Source organism: Hypanus sabinus, chromosome 13 (genome assembly GCF_030144855.1).
Source record: "Hypanus sabinus isolate sHypSab1 chromosome 13, sHypSab1.hap1, whole genome shotgun sequence".
Taxonomy (NCBI): domain Eukaryota; kingdom Metazoa; phylum Chordata; class Chondrichthyes; order Myliobatiformes; family Dasyatidae; genus Hypanus; species Hypanus sabinus.
This window is the reverse complement of record NC_082718.1, coordinates 56,069,904-56,093,896: the sequence shown is the minus strand read 5'-3', so window position 1 is coordinate 56,093,896 and position 23,993 is coordinate 56,069,904. Positions and strand designations below refer to the sequence as shown.

The 23,993-nt window shown below is 41.4% G+C and overlaps 1 protein-coding gene across 1 annotated transcript in view; it reads left to right on the top strand.

Annotated features, from left to right (window-relative positions):
* LOC132403882 (ATP-binding cassette sub-family C member 9-like) overlaps window positions 1–23,993 on the top strand; it is a 190,982-nt gene that overhangs the window by 149,751 nt on the left and 17,238 nt on the right. The window contains exons 34-37 of the mRNA XM_059987658.1: window positions 7,561–7,691; window positions 12,837–12,915; window positions 13,269–13,377; window positions 16,599–16,702. Of these exons, the coding sequence (XP_059843641.1) occupies window positions 7,561–7,691; window positions 12,837–12,915; window positions 13,269–13,377; window positions 16,599–16,702 (423 nt within the window). The remainder of the gene's footprint in view (window positions 1–7,560; window positions 7,692–12,836; window positions 12,916–13,268; window positions 13,378–16,598; window positions 16,703–23,993) is intronic.

The window sequence follows — 23,993 nt, the reverse complement described above, 5'->3', positions numbered from 1 at the left end:
TTTCTATGAAATTGAATCCAGTTTTTCTGGCACCAACAATTATTCCATGGTCAAAGTCACTTAGATAACATTTTCTTCCCTATTCTAATATTTGGTCTGAACAGCAACAAAACTGTTTGACCATGTCTGCATGTCTCTATGCATTGTGTTGCTGCCACATGATTGGCTGATTAGATATTTGCATTAATAAGCAGGTGTCCTGATGGACCTAATAATGTGGCAACTGGGTATATATAATCCCTAGACTATATAACTAGATAACCTTGTACACAAACTAACAAAATTCACTCATGGAGGAGCAGCAACCGATTAGGAAGGGAAAAGGGGAAAAAGTATGATCTTTACCATGTATTTTAATTTATGAATATAGATCATCTACTGCAATTATTTTTGGCCTTAGTGAGGCAGCACTTGAAATATAGTGGTCTCCTAGCTAAAAATAGGAGAATGCACAGTATTTGCCCCCAGACAGAGTGCAGCAAAGTTTTAGACCATAAGACATAGGAGTAGAAATAGTCCATTTGGCCCATCGAATCTGCCCCAACATTCAGTCGTGGCTGATCCTCTTTTTTTTCTCCCCCTCCTCAGCCTCACTCCCCAGCCTTCTCCCCATAACCTTTGATGCCACGACCAATTAAGAACCTATCAAGTTCTACGCCTTAAATACACCTGATGACTTGGCCTCCACAGCTGCCTGTGGTAATAAATTCCACAAATTTTCCACCCTCTGGCTAAAGAAGTTTCTCCACATCTCTGTTTTAAATGGATGCCCCTCTATCCTGAGGCAGTGCTGTCTTGTCGCAGACTACCCCAGCATGGGAAACATCCTTTCCATATCCACTTTGCCTAGGCTTTTCAGCATTCAAAAGGTTTCAATGAGATCTCCCCTCATCCTTCAAAATTCTAATGAATGTAGACCCAAAGCTATCAAACATTGCTCATACGATAACCCTTTCATTCCCGGAATCATCCTTATGAACCTCCTCTGAACCCTCCCCAATGCCAGCACATCTCCCCTCAGATGAGGAGCCTTGAATACTCAAGTTGAGGTGTTCACAATACTCAAGGTGAGGTCTTACCAGTGCCTTATAAAGCCTCAGCATCACATCCCTGATCTTGCATTCTAGACCCTTTGAAATAACATTACATTTGCCTCCCTCACCACTGATTCAACCTGCAAGTTAACCTTTAGGGTGTTCTGCATAAAGTCTCCCAAGTCCCTTTGCATCTCAGATTTTTGGATTTTCTCCACAATTAGAAAATAATCTGCACATTTATTTCTTCCACCAAAGTGCATGACCATGTATTCTCCAAAATTGTATTTAATTTGCGACTTTCTTGCTCATTCTGCTAATCTGTCTAGGTCCTTCCGCAGCTTACCTGTTTCCTCAACACTACCTGTGCCTCCACCAATTTTCATATCATCTGCAAACTTGGCAACGAAGCCATCTATTCCATCATCTGAACCATTGATATAACCATATAACAATTACAGCACGGAAACAAGCCATCTCGGCCCTTCTACTCCATGCCGACGCTTACTCTCACCTAGTCCCACTGGCCCACACTCAGCCCATAACCCTCCATTCCTTTCCTGTCCATATACCTATCCAATTTTACTTTAAATGACAATACTGAACCTGCCTCTACCACTTCTACGGGAAGCTCATTCCACGCAGCTACTAAGTAAAGAAATTCCCCCTTCTGTTACCCTTAAACTTTTGCCCCTAACTCTCAACTCATGTCCTCTTGTTTGAATCTCCCCTACTCTCATTGGATAAAGCCTAACTATGTCAATTCTATCCCCTTCATAATTTTAAATACCTCTATCAAGTCCCACCTCAACCTGCTACACTCCAAAGAATGAAGACCTAACTTGTTCAACCTTTCCCTGTAACTTAGGCGCTGAAACCCAGGTAACATTCCAGTAAATCTTCTCTGTACTCTCTCTATTTTGTTGACATCTTTCCTGTAATTTGGTGACCAAAACTGTACACAATACTCCAAATTCGGCCTTACCAATGCCTTGTACAATCTTAACATTACATCCCAACTCCGATACTCAATGCTCTGATTTATAAAGGTCAGCATACCAAAAGCTTTCTTCACCACCCTATCCACATGAGATTCCACCTTCAGGGAACTATGCACCATTATTCCTGGATCACTCTGTTTTACTGCATTCCTCAATGCCCTACCATTTACCATGTATGTCTTATTTGGATTATTCCAACCAAAATGTAGCACTTCACACTTATCAGCATTAAACTACATCTGCCATCATTCAGCCCAGTCTTCTAAATGGCCTAAATCTCTCTGCAAGCTTTGAAAACCTACTTCATTATCCACAATGCCACCTACCTTAGTATCATCTGCATACTTCCTAATCCAATTTACCACCCCATCATCTAGATCATTAACGTATATGACAAACAACATTGGACCCAGTACAGATCCCCAAGGCACACCACTAGTCACCGGCCTCCAACCTGACAAACAGTTGTCCACTACTACTCTCTGGTATCTCCCATCCAGCCACTGTTGAATCCATTTTACTCCTTCAATATTAATACCTAACGATTGAACCTTCCTAACTAACCTTCCATGTAGAACCTTGTCAAAGGCCTTACTGAAGTCCATATAGACAACATCCACTGTTTTACGCTCGTCAACTTTCCTCATAACCTCTTCAAAAAATTCAATAAGATTTATCAAACATGACCTTCCACGCACAAATCCATGCTGACTGTTCCTAATCAGACCATGTCTATCCAGATAATTATATATACACCATCTTTAAGAAAACTTTCCATTAATTTACCCACCACTGATGTCAAACTGACAGGCCTATAATTGCTAGGTTTACTCTTAGAACCCTTTTTAAACAATGGAACCACATGAGCAATATGCCAATCCTCTGGCACCATCCCCATTTCTAATGACATTTGAAATATTTCTGTCAGAGCCCCTGCTATTTCTATACTAACATCCCTCAAGGTCCTAGGGAATATCTTGTCAGGACCCGGAGATTTATCCACTTTTATATTCTTTAAAAGCACCAGTACTTCCTCCTCTTTAATCGTCATAGTTTCCATAACTTCCCTACTTGTTTCCCTTAACTTACACAATTCAATATCCTTCTCCTTGTGAATACCGAAGAAAAGAAATTGTTCAAAATCTCCCCATCTCTTTCGGCTCCATACATAGCTGTCCACTCTGATTCTCTAAGGGACCAATTTCATCCCTGACTATCCTTTTGCTATTAATATAACTGTAGAAACCCTTTGGATTTATTTTCACCTTACTTGCCAAAGCAACCTCGTATCTTCTTTTAGCTTTTCTAATTTCTTTCTTATGATTCTTCTTACATTCTTTATATTCCTCGAGCACCTCATTTACTCCATGCTGCCTATATTTATTGTAGATATCTCTCTTTTTCCTAACCAAGTTTCCAATATCCCTTGAAAACCATGGCTCTCTCAAACTTTTAACCTTTCCTTCCAACCTAACAGGAACATAAAGATTCTGTACCCTCAAAATTTCACCTTTAAATGACCTCCATTTCTCTATTACATCCTTCCCATTAAACAAATTTTCCCAATCCACTCCTTCTAAATCCTTTCGCATTGCCTCAAAGTTAGCCTTTCTCCAATCAAAAATCTTAACCCTTAGTCCAGTCCTATCCTTCTCCATAATTATATTGAAAATAATGGCATTGTGATCACTGGACCCGAAGTGCTCCCCAACACATACCTCCGTCACCTGACCTATTTCATTCCCTAACAGAAGATCCAACACTGCCCCTTCTCTAGTCGGTACCTCTATGTATTGCTGCAAAAAACTACCCTGCGCACATTTTACAAACTCCAAACCATCCATCCCTTTTATAGTATGGGCTTCCCAGTCTAAGTGTTGAAAATTAAAATGTCCCACAATCACCACCCTGTGCTTACTACAAATATCTTCTATCTCCTTGCAAATTTGCTCCTCTAATTCTCGCTCCCCATTAGGTAGTCTATAATACACCCCTATAAGTGTTACTGCATCTTTCCCATTCCTCAATTCCACCCAAGTAGCATCCCTGGACGAGCCCCCTAATCTATCCTGGCAGAGCACCGCTGTAATACTTTCTCTGACAAGCAACGCAACACCTCCTCCTCTTGTCCCTCCAATTCTATCACACCTGAAGCAACGAAATCCAGGAATATTTAGTTGCCAATCACACCCTTCCTGCAACCATGTTTCACTAATAGCTACAACATCATATTTCCAGATATCAATCCATGCTGTCTCATCCACCTTTCTTACAATGCTCCTAGCATTAAAATAAATGCATTTAAGAAATTCTCCACGTCTTCCTCTCTGTTTATCTCTAATAGTACGAAGAACTTTACTGTCTTTTTCTTCCTTCTCCCATAAATCTGTTCCTACACTCTGGTTCCATTCCCCCCTCATATCTAAATAAATAAACAAAAGGATCCTTTTATTAAATCCACTGGAGCCTCTCTAGCAAACCTACCTGCAAGAATATTTGTCCCCCTCCAGTTTAGATGTAAACCGTCCCACTGGAACAAGTCCCACCTTCCCTGGAAAACTGCCCAATTATCTATAAATCTGAAGCCCACTCTCCTGCACCACGTCTTCAGCCGCACTATCTTACTATTTCTAAACCCACCTGCACGTGGCACTAGTAACAATCCTGAGATTGCTATCCTGGAGTTCCTTCCCTTTAACTTGACATCTAGCTCCCTAAACTCACCTTTCAGAACCTCCTCACTCTTCCTACCCACGTCATTGGTCCCTACATGGACCACAACATCTGGCTGCTCACCCTCCCTCTTGAGAATACTGAGAACTCGATCCGAGATATCACAGACCTTGGCACCAGGGAGGCAACAGACCATCCGGGATTCTCGATCTCTTTCACAGAACCTCCTATCTGTCCCCCTAACTATTGAATCCCCTATCACTACTGCTCTCCTTTTTTCCCTCCTTCCCTTCTGAGCTGAGGGTCCAGTCTCGGTGCCAGAGATGCAACCACTGCAACTTGTCACTGGTAGGTTGTCCCCACCAATGGTATCCAAAACAGTATATTATTGTTAATGGGAACAGCCACAGGGGTGCTCTGCTCTTCCTGTCTATTCCCCTTCCCTCTCCTGACAGTCACCCAGCTACCTGCCTCCTGACTCTTGGGGGTGACTATCTCCCTGAAACTCCTGTCTATTTCTGTCTCTGCCTCCCGAATGATCCAAAGTTCATCCAGTTCCAGCTCCAGTTCCCTAACACGGTTTGTCAGGAGCTGCAGCTGGATGCACCTTTTGCAGGTGTAGTCATCAGGGACAGCTGTGCTCGCCCTGACTTCCCACATACTGCAAACAGAGCACTCAACTGCCCTAACTGCTGCCTCCATTACCTACTCCTAAGCTAATTAGATTAATTAAAGGAGTTTACTCGGCCTTACTTCACCTGGGGTGAAGCTCGTACTCAGCCTCTGTTTGCTTTTTAAAATTCCCCCACTGATCTTAGAGGCTGACTTTCACGTGCTTGCACAGTTGTGCCCCGTTCAAACCTCGCCACTGCCTGTTCTCGCTGAAGCCTGATTGAGCCAAAGCCATCCCACTCCGACTCAGTCCACTCCGATGATGGCTGCTACGGTGATGGCCGCTGTATATGGTGGTCTTTCTTTTAAACCTTTGAGACGCTACATCACGCGCCTGCACAGTCTAGCCTCTTTGCCTCGATCAGTTTAGAAAAAACAGCTTCTCTCCGAGCTTCTTTTACCTCTTCCCTTTCTGCCTCTTGCTTCGATTCAAATACAGCACAAAAAGAAGTGGTCCCACCTGCAGAACACCAGTGATCACTGGCAGCTAACCACAAAAGGATCCTTTTATTCCCATTCGTGCCTGCTGCTACCAGCCAATGCTTTAACCATGCCAGTAACTTTCCTGTAATACCATGGCTCTTAAATTGGTAAGCAGTTTCATGTGTGGCACCTTGTCAAAGGCCTTCTGAAAATCCAAATATAGAACATCCACTGCATCCTTTATCTACCCTACTTGTAATCTCCTCAAAGAATTTCAACAAGTTCGGCTAGCAGGATTTTCCTTTAAGGAAGCCATGCTGACTTTGTCCTATCTTGTCCTGTTTCACCAAGTACTTCATCACCTCATCCTTAACAATTGACTCCAACATCTTCCCAACTACTGAGGTCAGGGTAACTGGTCTATAATTTCCTTTCTGCTGCCTTCCTCCTTTCTTAAAGAGTGGAGGGACTTTTGCAATTTTATTGGAGAGACTCCAAGAATGGAAAGTTTGCTGTTTAGGGAAAGATTGTGTCAACCAGGCCTGTGTTCTCTAGAGTTTAGAAGAATGAAATCTCACTGACATTTATAAAATTCCTACAGGGCTGAAAAAGTTCATTGCAGAGAGGATGTCTCCCTTTGCTCCCATTCCACTCTCAGTATAAGGGATAGACTACTTAAGGATGAGATGAGGAGAAATTCAATGGTGTATCTTTAGAATTCTGACCTCCAAAAGGCTGTAGAGACCTAGGCAATGGGTTCATTCAAATTAACTTGGATAGATTTTTAGAGATTGAGGGAACCAAGAAATGTGGGTTTGGAAAAGGAAAATGATGTTTGGGAGGTATATTGGCTGTGATCTTGATGAACAAGTGAGTCAGGTGGCTCATTCCTGCAACTAATTTTCCTGCTCTTCCCCCCCCCCCCATGTTAATTCCAATTGATTTCTATGAGTTATGATTTGCTTGAATGCTGAAACAGGTACAAGGAGCTATACCTGCTCCCTCTCTTTCCAAATGGGGTGCAATACGCCAATTAACTTTTATTTCTGAAGTTTCTCTGGATGTGCTCAACTTTGGAGCATTGGAACATGCACAAATTAAGGTACAATCTATATGACCTATGACTCTCTACATGTAGAGTTCTCCATTGTCTCAATCTACAGTAGAGCCTGGAGTTACCTTGTATGAAGGGAGATATTTAGAATGATCTGCTCTAAGTTTGAAGCAACTAATTGAATCAGAGTCCGTTAAATGAACCTGAACTGATTGAAGACCCTTCATCAGAATTCCGCTCCAGGTTTATTTATTACTTATTTTTTGGGCTAGAGCATGGAACAGACACTTCTGACCCTATGAGCCATGCAGCCAGCATCCCTGCTTTAACCCAAGCCTAATCATGGGACAATTTACAATAATCAATTAACCTTCTAACCAGTATACCTTGATTCTGTGGGAGGAAACCCGTGCGTTCCACAGGGAGGACATACAGACTCCTTACAGATGACATTGGAATTGAACTCTGAACTTCATCATCTCAAGCTGTAATCACATTTGTTAACCACTATGGCACTATGGTACAATAGTCAGGTTCATTAACCTGACATATTAACTCTGTTCCTTTTTCTGCAGATGCTGCCTGAGCAGCATTTTCTGTCTTTATCTCAGATTTCCAGCATCTGCAGTTTTCATTTTTCTTTTGAATTAAAAATGTCTGCTTGAGGTTCTGTATTCAATCAGGATATCTGTATTCTATTTAGAGCCATCCCAGGTCCCGGAAGACTGGCCGCAGCAAGGAGAGATAAAAATTCAGGACCTCTGTGTTCGATATGACTCATCTCTCAAACCGGTGCTTAAACATGTCAAAGCCTACATCACACCTGGTCAGAAGGTGAGAAACTGCACAAATCTTGCTGACTTACTGTCCTTACAGATAAGAATTTTGCAATAGCATTGGGGCAAGTGAACACATCAGGGAGAAATGCAGATACAGAAGAATGCAAGTCAACCGATATGAGAAATTTCAAATTCAAAGTAAAGACGCGGCTTGAATTTTATTGACTGGAAGTATGCATCAAACAGCAAGATTATTTGTATGGATCTCAATAGTAGTAGAATTTTATTTGTTCTGCCCTTTTATTAATATGTATTATACTGTGTTAGACCCACAGTAAACACATCTGGTGTCTGGTTAATTTGTCTCGGCCAATGGAATGCTTTCACTTTCGCTGTTTAATTTCATTGCCTTAAGGTGACAAAGAAATAACGTGTAAACAATGCTATGGATTTTGCAATTTTATTTAGCAGAAGAAGCAGTAGAAAATATATGCAAGCATTTCATTGTCTCATGTTTTCCTCTCTTTGGGATTTGTTCACTGTGCCCTCCCACTGTAGTTCAAGTTCATTGTCACCTGACTGTACATATATACAACCAAACTAAACAACGTTCCTCTGGACAACGGTGCACCCACAAAACATGTTTCACACACAGCACAGAAAACCGAATATTATCATAAATACATTAATAAAATAGAATTCAATATTCAATTAGTCAACAGCACAGGTAAAACATGTAGTAAAAAGTAAACAGCTTACTGTCCTAGGGACATGACCGTAATAGTGGCATTCATTAGTCTCACAGCCTGAGGAAAGAGCTGTTACCCAGTCTGGCAGCCGTAGTCCTGATGCTTCTGTACCTCCTTCCTGATAGTAGTGAGTCAAAGAGGTTGTGGTATGGGTGGTAGGGATCCTCAGCTGTGCTTCAGGCCCTTTGTCTGCAACACTTCCAATAAATGTCACAAATAGGGAGAGGTAGACCCCATTGATCCTCTCTAGAGTCTTCAGATCCAATGCCTTGCAGCTTCCGTACCACACAATGATGCATCCAGACAGGATGTGTTCCTGTAGAAAGTTGCTAGAATGGGGGCAGGGATCCTTACACACCTCTGTCTTCTAAGGAAACGTAACCACTGTGTGCCTTCTTGACTAGTGAAGAGGTGTTGCTGTCCAGGTTAGATTATCCATTATGTGCACACCAAGGAACTTTGTGCTATTCACTTTCTCCACGGCAGAGCCGTTGATGTGCAATAGAGAGTGGTCGACCTGCGCCTTCCTGAAGTCCACCATTATCTCTTTTGTCTTGTCCATGTTGAGACTAGGGTTGTTGTTCTCGCACCATTTCACAAGACTCTCTACCTCCTCTCTGTATGCTGACTGGTCGTTGTTGCTGATGAGGCCAAGCGCTATAGTACTGTGTGAAATTGGCCAGACTCTGCAGGCAGGGTGCTAAACGGAGGCTTAAGTTTGTTCTCACCTATCATCGCATTTGGTTAAAGCTCCAGAAGATGATGGGAAGCAAAGAGATTGTTCAGTAAAATGATCTGCAAGAAAGCTGCTGCAGACGCTTTGCCAAAGCAAACAACTTAGAAGGTAATTTGATCTCTGTGTTTAGATGTAATGGAAAAAGCCAAATTGCAAATGAAGACGTGGAGATATAGAGCACTACAGTGCAGAAGCAAGCCCTTTGGCCCATCTGGTCCATGCCAAACTGTTATTCTGCCTAGCCCCATGATCTGCACATTGAACGGAGCTCTCCATACCTTCCCGACCATCTGCTCATCCAAATTGCTCTTAAGTGTTGAAACCCCACCGGTATCTACCACTTCCACTAAATGAAGGCATCTAGGTCTGGAGAGTATTTGAAAGGCATCATTGCCGGGGAGAAGAGCCCACAGGATAAAATGCTCAAAGAGCATACAAACATGCAAGCATTCAAATTAGGACTTAGCCATTCAGTACTGTTTGCAAAACTCGATTTGAGGCTAGAGTCAAAGTCAAGTTTATTCTCATATACATATTCAATGAGAAACTTACCTGCAGCAGCATCACAGTACATAACATCAGATACACGACATTCACAGAGAAAAAACATAAATTATACACAACTTTAATAAGAGAGAACACAATTAGAACAAAATTAAAAGCAAAGTCCATTGTATTGTAAAGTGGTCATAGCATTGCTATACGAAGGTATATGCTGAGGTAATCTATTTTTCTATTTGTATTCTGGAGTATTTAAATATATTTTTTCCTGGTTGTTTTGGTGATAAGCTGAGCAGTGTAGTGATACTGGTGATTTTATAGTACTGCTAACTTCCTCAGCCCACTGAGAGAGAAGAGTTTAAAAGAAAATTTAGAAAGAAAACAGCAGACATTAGATATCTGAAACAAACACTGAAAATGCTGAAAACACACAGCGGGTTAGGTAGTGTCTGTGGAAAGAAACCGAATTAATGTTTCAGGCTTGGTCGTTCCATTAGAACTAGGTAAGTGGAAAAAAAGTTAATTTTCAGTACCAGAAGAGGTGGGAAAGGAATGGGTAGAAAGAAAGTGAACATCCCTGGTAGGTTGAGACTAAATGATTTAAAGAAGCAATTAAGCAGCAGTTAAGATTAAATTGAGTATCTTTTCAGGAAATGTTGCTTAGAGCAAGGCTGTGTGACAGGTCCAGCAGGCCAATCTACACAAATAGAAGAAACAATAACAGACAAACAAGGCCAATGTGATAAAGAAGGGGAGAAAAAAATAATGAGCTATGTAAACTTGGAAATTGAAACCTGAAGTGATCTAGCATTCAAAGATTAATATGTTAATTCTCTTTCTTCTAAGTCGGAGCTTTGTGTGAAAGCTGCAATATGTTTTTGTCTTGTGCTGTCCCATTGTCCCTTGACTCACCTTTATCGGGCAAAGTTTCCAGTAATTTTAGTGCAAAAAATTGAAGAATTATGAGGAACTGTCTGATGAATAAATTTTCCACACAGATTTTGGGCATAAAGGATAATGTTCCACCTTTTAAGACAGAGAAGAGGAGGCAAGTCTTCACTGGAAGCATTGTGAAGCTTCGGCATTTTCTACTTTGGAGAACAGTGGATGTGTACATTTCTAGTTTGTAGGGAAATAGGTAGGAAAGTGAACCTCAGCTAAGTTTGTATCGGCTGTGTTTGTTTTTGACAGCAGTACTTCATCATATGGTCTAACTTGTGGAATGCTGTGCCCAGCAGTATTGTGAAAATATCTCCACCAGCAGGATAGCAGCTCTTCAAGGCATCGAATACATATCAGTGACCATTACTGGCCTTGTCAGATCCCGTAAAAATGAGTAAAAACAAAAAAAAAAAGAGTTACCAGGGAAAGAGAGGGGAAGCCTTAGATGTGGGTGGGAGACGATCTGGGGTAGGCTCAGGACTGGAGTTGTGTGCTTCATTGGGTGAGAAAGAGGGGTCTGGAGATAAGGGCATTGAACAATGCAAACAGGTGTATGTTAAAATGCCCATTCCACGCACGCACTCTGAGTAAAAAAACTTACCCCTGACATCTCCTCTGTACCTACTCCCTGCCTACTCCCCTGTTGGCGCGTGGCCAAGTTGTTAAGGTGTTCATCTGGTGATCTGGAGGTTGCTAGTTCGAGCCTTGGCTGAGGCTGTGTGTTGTGTCCTTGAGCAAGGCACTTGACCACACATTGCTCTGCGACGACCCTGGTTCCAAGCTGTATGGGTCCTAATGCCCTTCTCTTGGACAACATCGGTGGCGTGGAGAGGGGAGACTTGCAGCTCAGGCAACTGCATGTCTTCCATATATAAAAAACCTTGCCCAGGCTTGTGCCCTGGAAACTTTCCAAGGTGCAAATCCATGGTCTATCGAGACTAACGGAGGCCTACATACAGATACATACCTACTCCCCAGCACCTAAAACCTGTGTCCTCTTGTGGCAACCATTTCAGCCCTGGTACATGTTTCCAAGCCCTTTAAAACTATGCCCCCTTGTGTTAGCCATCTCAGCACTAGGAATAAGCCTCTGGCTATCCACACGATCAATGCCCATCATCATCTTATACACCTCTATCAGGTCACCCTTCATCCTTTGTTGCTCCAAGGAGACAAGGCCGAGTTCACTCAACCTATTCTCATAAGGCATGCTCCCCAATCTAGGCAACATCCTTGTAATCTCCTCTGCACCCTTTCTATAGTTTCCACATTCTTCCTGTAGCAGGGCAACCAGAACTGAGCACAGTACTCTGAGTGGGGTCTGACCAGGGTACTATATAGCTGCAACATTACCTCTTGGCTCCTAAATTCAATTCCACAAATAACAAAGGCCAATACACCATATGCCTTTTTAACCACACAGTCAACCTGCGCAGCTGCTTTGAGCATCTTATGGACTCGGTCCCCAAGATCCCTCTGATCCTCCACACTGCCAAGAGTCTTACCATTAATACTATATTCTGCCATCATATTTGACCTACCAAAATGAACCACTTCACACTTACCTGGGTTGAACTCCATCTGCCATTTCTCAGCCCAGTTTTGCATCCAATACATATTAGTCATGAAATACAAAAAGGATGCAATCCCAAAGGAAGAAACTTTCAGGAATAAATATGTGCAAGTCAGTATACACAGATGGAGGTGAGGGAAGGGTGGCCCCTTTAACTAATGCTGAAGCAAGCCTCATCTCTTGCAGCATGCAGTCTTTGCACAATCCAAAGCAATTACTTGCTTCTTTATCTGAGGTTTGCTTTTAAAGCACCTGGTGTCAGGATTTCATTGTAGAAAGGCAAGGTCAAAGGAATAACAGCTGGAAAATGAGATGGCGATATAGCTGGATTGGCAACCTTTGTGGTTTTACTTGCATCAAGGTAAATTTGTGGATGTAGTTGGTGGCATCATATGTCCAACCTATCCACCACTAGCTATTAAAAATATTTTATGAGCTGCATTTGTCTATGTTCTTTATGTTCTCATTCCCTGCCTCCCTGCCTGCTTAATTCACTTGTTAACCAGGTAACCATATCTAAACCTTATACCAATGATTACCCATTTTTTTTTACCCTTTTAAGGCATCCCTCATCCTTTACTCCTTCTCTAATTTGCGGGCTTGTTTACTCTCCTTCCCATTCGCCATTTACTGCATTAAAGCCCATTTGATGTTGAAACAACGTGCAGTACCAGATAATCTGCTACATTTGTTTTCCAGGTAGGGATCTGTGGTCGCACTGGCAGTGGGAAGTCATCCCTGTCTCTGGCTTTTTTCAGAATGGTGGATATATTTGAAGGTCAGATTTTGAATACACTGGGCACTTTGTTAGTGGTATAAGACTCTCAAATACATGGCAACCTTCTTATTTAATCACTGCAAAACATTATCTCAGTAACTAATTTACAGCGTATTTTCTACAGACGGGAGTCACTTAGTTGCTATATGATGGTTAAACAATCTTTTTCCACTGTCTGCTTCTGGTTTGGGCTCACAATGAAAGAGCATATGGATTTCATCAAACTGTAAACATAGTTTCTTTAAATGGTGAAATAACAAATGATTTGAATAACAATAAATTTAGGGAAAGGTTTTAGCTTGAATCATAATCCTTATTGTGTTTTATATAATTGTTCTATGTTAATACAATAGGCAAAATTGTCATCGATGGAATAGACATCAGTAAACTCCCTCTTCATACTCTCCGCTCCAGACTTTCCATCATTTTGCAAGATCCTGTGCTGTTCAGTGGATCCATTCGGTAAGCATTACTTACAACCACTGCACACCCCACGTCCAAAGGAATTCATTTCTTGAACTTGGAAAGCATCCCAGACTACTGTAAATAAGAATGTTGGATCGCTTTGCTATCAGATGTCAACTCGAAATTTGCAGCCTGCATTAAACATAGAGCCTCAATGTAATGAAGACCAAGCATCAGAAGAATTAGGGTGTGGGGGAGAAAGAAAGGTAGACAGTGAATTAAGTGAGTTTTTAGTTCCCAGTACTTTTCAATCTTACACCTAATTGTCAGATCTGTAGGTCTTAAAATCTTTGTTACCTTGTTGTCTCTCAAAATTACTATTGGAATACAAGGTAAACACATGGATATTGTCTGTAGAAATAGATAAGAAATAAGATAGAAATGAAAATACATATTCAACTGAATTTTTGAACTATAAGGAGTAGACATAAATGCAACATGACTTTTTTAAAACCAAAAATTCAGAGTAGAACTAACCTAATAATAAAAAACGGTCCATGCAAAACAAAGCAACTTCTGATTAGCTGTTTGTTCAGTTGCCCATTTGATTAATTTCTTGTAAACTGAATGTCAAAAAGGATGTAGATGCTGGAATCTGAAACAAGAAACAATCTGCTGGAGGTACTCAGTGAGCCAAGCAGCATCTGTGAGTGTGTGTGTGGGAGTGGGGGGAGGAGAGGAGAGGAGATTTGGAATGAAACCCTGGATCCGAGTCCTGCTAGTCTTGATGTAGGGTTTCTTCCTGAAATGTTGACAGTTTTTTTACCCCCCCCCCACCCCACAGATGCTGTTTGATTTCTTGTTGCTCTCAGTGAACTTTGTATATCTTGCCTGTCATCTTACAACTGATATTTTGGAGAAAACTTGATCTCCTGTGTGAAACAAAATATGAAGTTGATCCTGTGTGGAAGGAACAGATAATCATGGACCAATGGCTCCCAAATCTCTCCACCCCTAGTGCTTGTAACTGGATTATTTGGCATAATTACTCAATAACTCCACCATTGCTGAACTACACAACCATTAGGAAGGTAGATCAGATGGAAGTTAGGGTTTTCATTCAGCAATTCCTATGCCTCTATTTTAGACAATGTTAGCAACATTACCCTGAAATGATTGGTTGTCTTCTCAAGGATGGCAAATTGTTTTTAAATGTACTTGCAGTATTCCTACTGCAGGAGAACTTCCGATAAAATTGAAAAGTAATAAATAAATAAATAGATTTTCCTAACCAAGGGTTGATGTTTTATAGGAAACGGAATTCCTGATCCTGAAGTTGCATTACCAATATGATGCAAAGCATGATCAGATTGGAATGGGGAGAAGGAACTAGACTGTGGTAGTTTCCATTCAGAATTTCTCTCATGCCTTTTCTCCTCTATTGCCATGGCATTGATGGTTTCACAGGCATCGTCCAGTTTAACACTCTATATCATTAAACTCTGCAGGGAAAAGAAAACATTAGATGGGGTGTTCCCTGCCTGCTGATTTGGTGGCACCTGCCTTGGACCAGATGTGCTACCCCAGGCAGGGTAATGAAATTCCAACAGAGCTGCTCGGGTCTTTCCTGCCAATCTTAACTGCTTTCCCTATTTCTTTGAGGGCTACTCTGACTTCTTGAATATTAGAGAGAGACATCACAGAAGCAGTTTTTAGCCCACTGAGGCCCCATCGGCCATCAGCCACCCATTTGTACTGATCCTACATTAATCCCACAGTTATTCTTCCCACAGTTACTGCCGCAGATACTGCCACTCATTACACACTAGGGGCCTACCAACCAACCTACCAACTTGTAAGTGTTTTCGGATATGGGAAGAAATCTGAGTTCCTGAAGGAATCCTACATGATTACAGGAAGCATATGCAAACTCCACACAGACAGCACCACAGGCAGAATCTAACCTGGGCTTTTGGAGGTGTGACCTGTGCCGCTCTTTCATCTCCCTTTCACTTCACCTTATGAGATTTTGTGGTCTCTTGAGTGATAAATACGATTTTAATTAATAATCACCTAAAATGGTTATATTATGTTCTGGGGGTTTCAATAATCTTTTGGCTTGTTTACATGGTTTTGATTTTACTAAATGAACGATCTGTGAAATGGCATCCCAAACACATTAGCCAAATTGTTAACAACCTTGAAGTAGAACAGGCACCTGCCCCACTGTTCTACAATTTGCTAATTTACTCTAGACTCATTTACCATCAGCCCTGCTGGGAGTAGGGGGATGTCACTGCTAACTTGCATTGGTGATTGTATTTTTTTAAAGTTTACTTGATTAAGACTCTCAGCTAAACATAGGGCCAATTCAAGCTAGATCCCATCCAACAGGAGATATGTGCAAACCCTGGTTTCTCCATTTGATGCTAGTGCAGCCCTCTCATCGAGGCTCGTACACCAACTTGGCTCGCTAGCTAACCCTGCTAACATCCATGCGACTCAGCGGTGAGAAGGCTGCCTTACATAAGCAATACGTGTCTAGGGTCGCTATGATTTGGAGTTCAACCAAACAGGAATGTCGTGATGTTCTGATTAAAGGAACCTCAATTCGCGTGAATGCTGTGTAGATACTGCTCATACACAATTATCAGTCACCAATAACTAACAAATCATACACGGCATAAAATTATAAATATTTACCAATTTCAGCTTTAGCAAACAGTTAATAGGTACAGGAAAGAAAAATAAAAACGTCCATCACAGTTAAACCAGTCAAATGTGTGCATAAACATTGCAGCTAATTCAGCAGTGTATCTCTTTACTCATGGTGCTGAATTCTCATCACCAACAGCAGGTAGAACTTCTTGAAATCCTCCAGGCGTCTTCCCTGATGCTCTTCCCTCCGCATCTCCCACCAAAACGCCCAAGCCAGGCTACTGTCCTTCCAAAAAGCTCTGCTCCGCTCCAGAATCTTATCTCACATCCCACAATCCTGACTAGCAGACGCAACATTCCTAGGTTGGACAACATGGTTCCTTATCATTAGCCGAAGCCAAAACACACTTCTCAGCAAGGCATGCTACATTTACAGACAACAGCTAAAATAAATTACCTCTCAGCAGAGCAGTAGAAATGTTAACCAGGGCGTTACACGAGCATTTGGCTTCCCCAGGATTTTGCAATGAACATGGTCAAAACAAATCACAAAAACAGCATGAAAAAAATGTAAAACTGAAATAAAGTGGTATCTTTGTGAGCTTTTCCTTTCCTTTCAGTTTTAACTTGGATCCTGAGTGCAAGTGCACTGATGACATGCTGTGGGAGGCACTGGAGATAGCTCAGCTAAAGAACGTGGTCAAGTCGCTGCCGGGTGGATTAAGTATGTGGCAAGTTCCATCTCTCTCTTTTTCATGTGCTAGTAATTGCAATATGAAGATTATATATGAACATGCAGTTAGCTGCAGGAGTAGTCCACTCAGCCCCCATTTACTAAGACACTGATTGATCCGATTACAAGCTCAATTCTCCATATCCATTTATTAGCTATCTTTCAAACAGTCTTAAAATATTCAATGATTTTTCTTCCATTGCACTTCAAGGAAGAGAATTTCCAAAATAATAACCTTCAAGAGAAAAATAATTAATTTATCTTGTATGAAAAGGTTGGCACTTATTTATTACACAGTGACTCCTAGTTTTAGATTCTGTCCAAAGAGGAAAACTCTCTCCTCATCTACCCTTCCAAAGCACCTCAGGATCTTGTATGTTTCAATCAAGTCCCCTCTTACTCTTCCAGACTCCAGCAGATTCCTACCCAGCCTGACTAATCTTCTCTCATAAGACAATTTACTGTGTATCGCTCTAGATCTGAGCATGGAACATATCATGCTACATGTGATAATAATAAACCTTCACCAGGATATACTCTTGCCACTGATCCAGGCTGATTTCTCACAAACCATCTCATGACATCTCTGTTACTCAGATTGAAGAGTAGTTAACATAGAGTACAGGCCCATGATGTTGTGCTGACCTTTCAGCCTACTCACCCTTCCCTCCAACATAGCCCTCCATTTTTCTTTTTTCCATGTGTCTATCTAATAGTTTCTTAAATTTCCTTAATGTATCCACCTCTTCCCCACCCCTTACTGTGTAAAAAAACCCACTACCACTGGTACTTTCCTCCAATGTACACGATAGCTCCCAAAAGATTTTGGTGAACTAGATCATTTATTTTATAGTTTTGGGAAACAGGTCCTTCCAATGGAAGTGTAGTACAATATGTCCAACTCTTGGTTGCTTCACTTAATCTCTTTGATATCATCTTATTTCATAAGCAGTCCACTTAGGTTTGAGAATAGCTTGCTTCCTCCCTGGTTTTGTAAGAACATGGGAAACTGGAATAGGGGTCAGCTAGTCATCCCTTTGAGCCTGCTCCATTATCTATCAAGATCATAGCCAGTCATCAACTTCACATTATCTTCCTGATCTTTCTCCATATTCCTCGAGACTCATTATTGCTTTGGATCAACTCAAAATCTGATTGTAGTTTGAAGCTAACTGTTGTGGGAACTGCAGACTCTTCCACAGACTGGGCAGGAAGCACTTGATAGGATATCTGTTTGGATAATTTGTGAGATGGTGAGCGCTTTCCACCATCATACTGGTCTTCTGCTTGCTCCCAATACAAGAACTCAAGGTTGTCGTGACCATCTTGAATGCTGCTTCTTCATAGCTCAGAGATTCCCTAGGATCAGTGGGGTTATTATATTTTATTGAAAAGGCTTTAAGTGCATTCTTGTTTTTTGACTCTGTCCCATGAAAGAGCTCAGAATAGAGTGACAGAAAGCTATGTGGCATGGGAACAATCTACTGACTATCAGGCATTTATTTACATTAATCCTATTTCTCTAATATTCCCATCAAATCTCTCTGATACTCCCACACACCTACACACCAGGGACAAATTAAATGGCCCATTAAACTACTGACCCCATGCCTTTGGAATGTGGGAGGAAATCGGAAAATGCAGAAGAAACCCAATCCTAGAAATATGTGCAAATTCTACCTAGACTGGACCGGAGGCATGACTGACCCTGGGTGACTGGCTCTGTGCAGCAGTGGCTCTACCAGTACATCACTCTGGCACCCTCAGTGTCGGGCACCCAAACAAGGAAGCTTGCCCAACTAAGCTAATGCTGTATAGCAAGAGACAATTCATAGATGCTGGAAATCCGAGCAACACACACAAAATGCTGGAGGAACTCAACAGGCCAGGCAGCACCTATGGTAATAGTTGCTGCTTAGCCTACTGAGTTCCTCCGATATTTTGTGTAATGGTGTATAGTTAAGTTTCATCTGTACCTCAGCGGAATGCACTCTTGTCTCAGACTTTGTCAGTCATGGGTTCAAGCCCCACTCTGGAGACAAACAATAATCATCTTGGCTGACACGACAATGTTGGACTGTGCAAAGCAGGATTTTAAATAGAATGCTAAGTAAGAGGCCCAGTTTGCACAGTTAGGTGGTCCTAATGAACCTCATTGCTTTATTATTATAGAGTCAAATGAATTGATAGATAGTGACTACTAACATTAGTGTTAGAGTCTCAGAAAAATACAGCACAGAAACAGGTCTTTCAGTCCATCCAGCCTGTGACAAACCATTATTTGAGAAGGGTTTTATCTTTTTGTTTAATCTCACCTCTGATGAAAAAAATTAAAAATACATAAATTATTACAACCAAGTAATTTATTATGCATTTAGGGACCTTGCATTACTCTAGACTACTGGCAGCATAGTAAATTATCCCAAGATACTTCAGTGCTGTAGTGTTGGACAACAATGGGAGCTTGTCATGGGAGGATCAGAATTAGAATCAGTTTCATGACATTTGTAACTGTAACATCTGTCACGTAACATGGTGTTTTGTGGCAGCAGTACAGTGAATACATAAAATGTACTATAAATTACAATAAGAAATATATAGGGTCGAGAATGTCGCTCAGATCGGATCCAAAGCATTCTAACAGGAGAGAATGATCAGATGGAAGTTGTGGTATACAGTCAGCCCTCCTTATCTGCGGATTCCATATGCAGAGATTCAACCAACCGCGGATCAGGAAAACCCAGAAGTTCTCCCTCCAGCACTCATTATTTGAGCATGTACAGACTATTTTTTCTTGTCATTATTCCCTAAACGATATAGTATAACAACTATTTACATACATTTACATTGTATTAGGTACTATAAGTAATCTAGAGATGATTTAAAAGTAGGTATATAGATACCAACAGCATAGGTAGGAAAAGGGAAGAGGTCCTAAAGAGAGAATATAGGGAGTGAGATAAGAAGCTGAAAAGCAGGCCCTCCAGGATAGCAATCTCTGGATTGCTGCCTGTGCCAAATGTCAGTGAGGGGAAGAATCAGATGCTTTGGCAGGTGAATGCGTCGTTGAGAAATTGGTGTAGGCAGCCAGGTTTCACTTTACTAGACGATTGGGATCTCTTCTGAGGAAAGGATGACCTTTACAAAAAGGACGGATTACACCTAAACATCAAGGGGGAACCAATATCCTTGTGGACGGGTTTGCTAGAGCTGTTGGACAGAGTTTAAACCAGTTTGGCAGAGGAGCGGGAACGAGTGGGAAAGAGTGATAGGGCTGAGGAAGAGGCAGCTGGTATACAAGTGGATGCTGTGTGTAGAGAGACTGTCAGAAAGCACACACAGATGAAGGGGCATAATTGCAGTCAGTGGGATGAATTGAAGTGTAACATGAGGGAACATTGAAAAGAGTGATGAATACAGGACAGAAAGTGTTATATTGTAATGCACACAGTATACAGAATAAGGTAGATGATCTTGTAGAACAGTTAGAGATTGGCAGGTCTGATGTTGTGAGCATCACTGAGACGGGGCTGAAAGAAGATCATAGATGGGAACTAAAAATCCAGGGATATACCTTGTATTAAGCTGGAAAGCAGGTGGGAAGAGGGGTAGGGGTGGCTCTGTTGGTAAAATGTGAAATCAAATCCTTAGAAAGGGGTGACATTGGATCAGAAGAGGTAGAATCCCTGAGAATAGAGTTAAGATAGTGTAAAGGGATCCTGGCAGGAGTTATATACAGGCCTCTGAACAGAAGCCAGGATGTAGGATACAAATTATAATGGGAGACAGAAAAGGCATATAGAAAGGGCAATGTTATAATCGTCATGGGGGATTTTAATATGCAGGTAGATTGGGAAAATCAAGAGAGGGAATTTGCACAATGTCTATGAGGTACCTTTTTAGAGCAGCTTGTGATTGAGTCCACTTGGGGAAAGGCAATTCTAGACTGGGTGTGGTGTAATGAACTAGATTTGATTAGGGAGCTTAAGCTGAAGGAACTCTTAGACAGTGATCATAATAAGATAGAACTCACCCTGCTGTTTGAGAAGAAGAAGCTGAAGTCAGATGAATCAGTATCAGAGGAAATTATAGATGTCTGAGAGGAGCTGGTCAAAATTGTTTGGAAGGGGACACTAGCAGGGATAGCTGGAGGTTCTGGGAGGAAATTTGGAACGTGCAGGATAGATACATTCCAAAAATGAAGAATTATTCTAAAAGGGGGAAGGCACAGTGATGGCTGACAAAGTAAGTCAAAGACAGCATAAAAATATAAGAGAGGATATACAATATTGCAAAATTTAGTGGGAAGTTAGATGATTAGGAAACTCTTAAAAACAACGGAAGGCAAAAAAACTATGAAGGTAACCTAGACAATAATATAAAAGAGTGTACCCAAGGTTTTTTCATTTATATAAAGAGTAAAGGAAAAATGAGAGTGGATATTAGACCATTGGAAAATTATTATGCAGAGGTAGAAATGGCAGAGAAACTTAAGAAGTATTTTGCGTTAGTTTTCACTGTGAAAGACACTAACAGTATGCCAGAAATTTGAGAGTGTCAGGGGGTAGAAGTGTGTGTAGTTGCTATGACTAAGGAGAAAGCTGTAAGGTCTGAAGGTAGATAAGACACCTGGACCAAATGGACTACAGCCTCTTCTGAAAGAGGTAACTGAAGAGATTGTGGAGGCATGAGAAATGATCCTTCAAGAATCATGCAGGATTCCATAATGGTTAACTTGCAGGTTGAGTTGGTGGTAAAGAAAGCATTGGTCATACCTCACTTGGAACACTGTGAGCAGTTTGGGCCCTTTTTTCAAGGCAAATGCAATGTTAGCAATCATGTTGAGAGAACTAGAATATAAAAGCAAGGATATCATGCTGAGACTTTATAAGACACCTGGACCAGATGGACTACAGCCTAGGGTTCTGAAAGAGGCAGCTGAAAAGATTGTGGTATGAGGAATGATCCTTCAAGAATCATTAGTTTCTAGGAAAATTGTAAATGTCCATCCACTCTTTAAGAAGGGAGGGTAGTAGAAGAAGGGTAGGGCAGAAAATTCAAAAATCAGAGGTGCAAATTGGTATAGATAGCGTAGTCTGCAGGAAACAATAAGAGGACATGCATGTTGGAGAAGGAATAAGAGATTTAGAGGAGATCTGAGAAGGAGCCACAAGAGTGCAAATTTTGGAATCTGGAGCAATAAATAGTGTGCTGTAGGAACTCAGTGGGCCAAGCAATATCTGTGGTGGGGGTGGAGTGTTGGCAGAGTGAGAGGAAAAGGAATTGCTGACAATTCAGGTGGAAACCCTGTAGTCTTGATGCAAGGTTTCAATTCTGAATATCAACAGTTGCTCTTAACATCCCCCCTCTTTTCCCACAGATGCTGTTTGAATGGTTGAGTTTATCCAGCAGGTTGTTTGTTTGATCTGAGGGAAGGGGGGGGGGGTGTCTTTTTCCACCCAGAGAGAGTGGTGGAAAGAGAGTCACTGACAACAGTTATGAAGTGCCCGACAAACACTTACATCATTGAAGGGTATGTGCCAAGTGCTGTAACTTGCATTAAAATAAGTTGGTGCCCACTGATAGGCACAGTAGGCTGAATGGCCTGTTTCTATGTCCTCTAACTCTGTGACTGTATTCTGAGTTTGGCTGAAGTTACGTTGTTGGCTGCTGCATGTAACTGACCGAAGACTGATATGGACTGTGCTTGAGTTTTCCAGTGAAATGATGATTCAGTTTTTTTTTTACAGTTCCATCTAGACCCCTGTGGAACCTTTCTTCATGTGTACATCTTGTGAGGAGCCTACCCTCTTCCATTCATTTGCAAAGAATTCACAGAATTGACGATCCTTTTTGGCACCAGGAAATAATTTTTTTCTTTTGGCAGTACAGAATATAGTACAGTATATTAAAAAAGCAATGAATGACAGAGTGATGAATAAGTAAGTACAAGATCGAGCTAGACAGAAATATAAAAATATAGTAAGAGTTTCTATTGATGTCTTGAAAAGAATGGAATTCACAAAGTGAGTGTTGGTCTTAAAAATTGAGCTTGGGAAATTTATGGAGGAAAACAAGATTGTGCCAGGTGAATTAGACAGATATTTAACATCAGTTTTTATTAAAGAGGATACAAGTAAACATCATAGAAATGCTCTTAATTGGAATGAGAGGAAGGAATTCGGGAAAATTACAAGGAAAGTGGTACTGCGCAAATTATTGGTGCTACAGTTTGACTAGATCCCATGTTTGCTGGCAGCATAGAGGAGACTATTCAGCCCATCCAGTCAGTGACAACACTCAGAGCAATTCCATTCCATTTCCCTATAATCTGTTCTCATCAATTCTCCCTGTATCTGTGGTGAACTACATATACCTGTCTGGACAAGCCCCTCTGCTGACTGCTCCTGTGCCTCCTCCCACAGACCCCTGTATAAAGGTGATTGGAGGCACTGCTCCTCCCTCAGTCTCCAGGATGTCGTATGGTGATCACTTGCTGTTGACTGCTCTCTTCTAGCGAATAAAAGCTTATATCTTGCCTCATGTCTCCGAGAGTTATTGATGGTGCATCAGTATCCTACCATCCAGCTATACACTGGAGCAATATACAGTGGCCAATGAAGCTACCAATCCACATTTCTTTGGGAATGTGGGAGGAAACAGGCACTCCCTGAGGAAACACAATGGCGACAGGAAGAACATGCAAACTCTATGGAGACATCACTGGGACCAGGATTGACCCCAGGTCACTGGAAGCAACTCTGTTAGTGGTGCCCCTACATTACTTTGTGGGTCCTGATGGATCTTGGAAGTAGATAAAAAGATAGCTGATGTATATCAAAATGATATCAGATTTTGGGAATCTGAAATGAAAAACAGAAAATGCTTGAAAAACTTAGCAGCTCAAACAGCATCAGTGGAAAGCAAAACAGTCAATATTTTCGGTCTGAAGCCCTTTGTCAAACATTATTTCTTCTGAAGGCAGTGTATTGGACTGATTTTTCCTGTAATTTCCCAGATCTTGGAAAATTTTGATTAGATTGGAAAATGGTGAAACCTCTTTACTGACAAAGAGATAGACAATAGACAATAGGTGCAGAAGTAGACCATTCGGCCCCTCGAGTCTGCACCGCCATTCTGAGATCATGGCTGATCATTCACTATCAATACCCAATCCCTACCTTGTCCCCATATCCCTTGATTCCCCTATCCATCAGATATCTATCTAGCTCCTTCTTGAAAGCATCCAGAGAATTGGCCTCCACCGTCTTCCGAGGCAGTG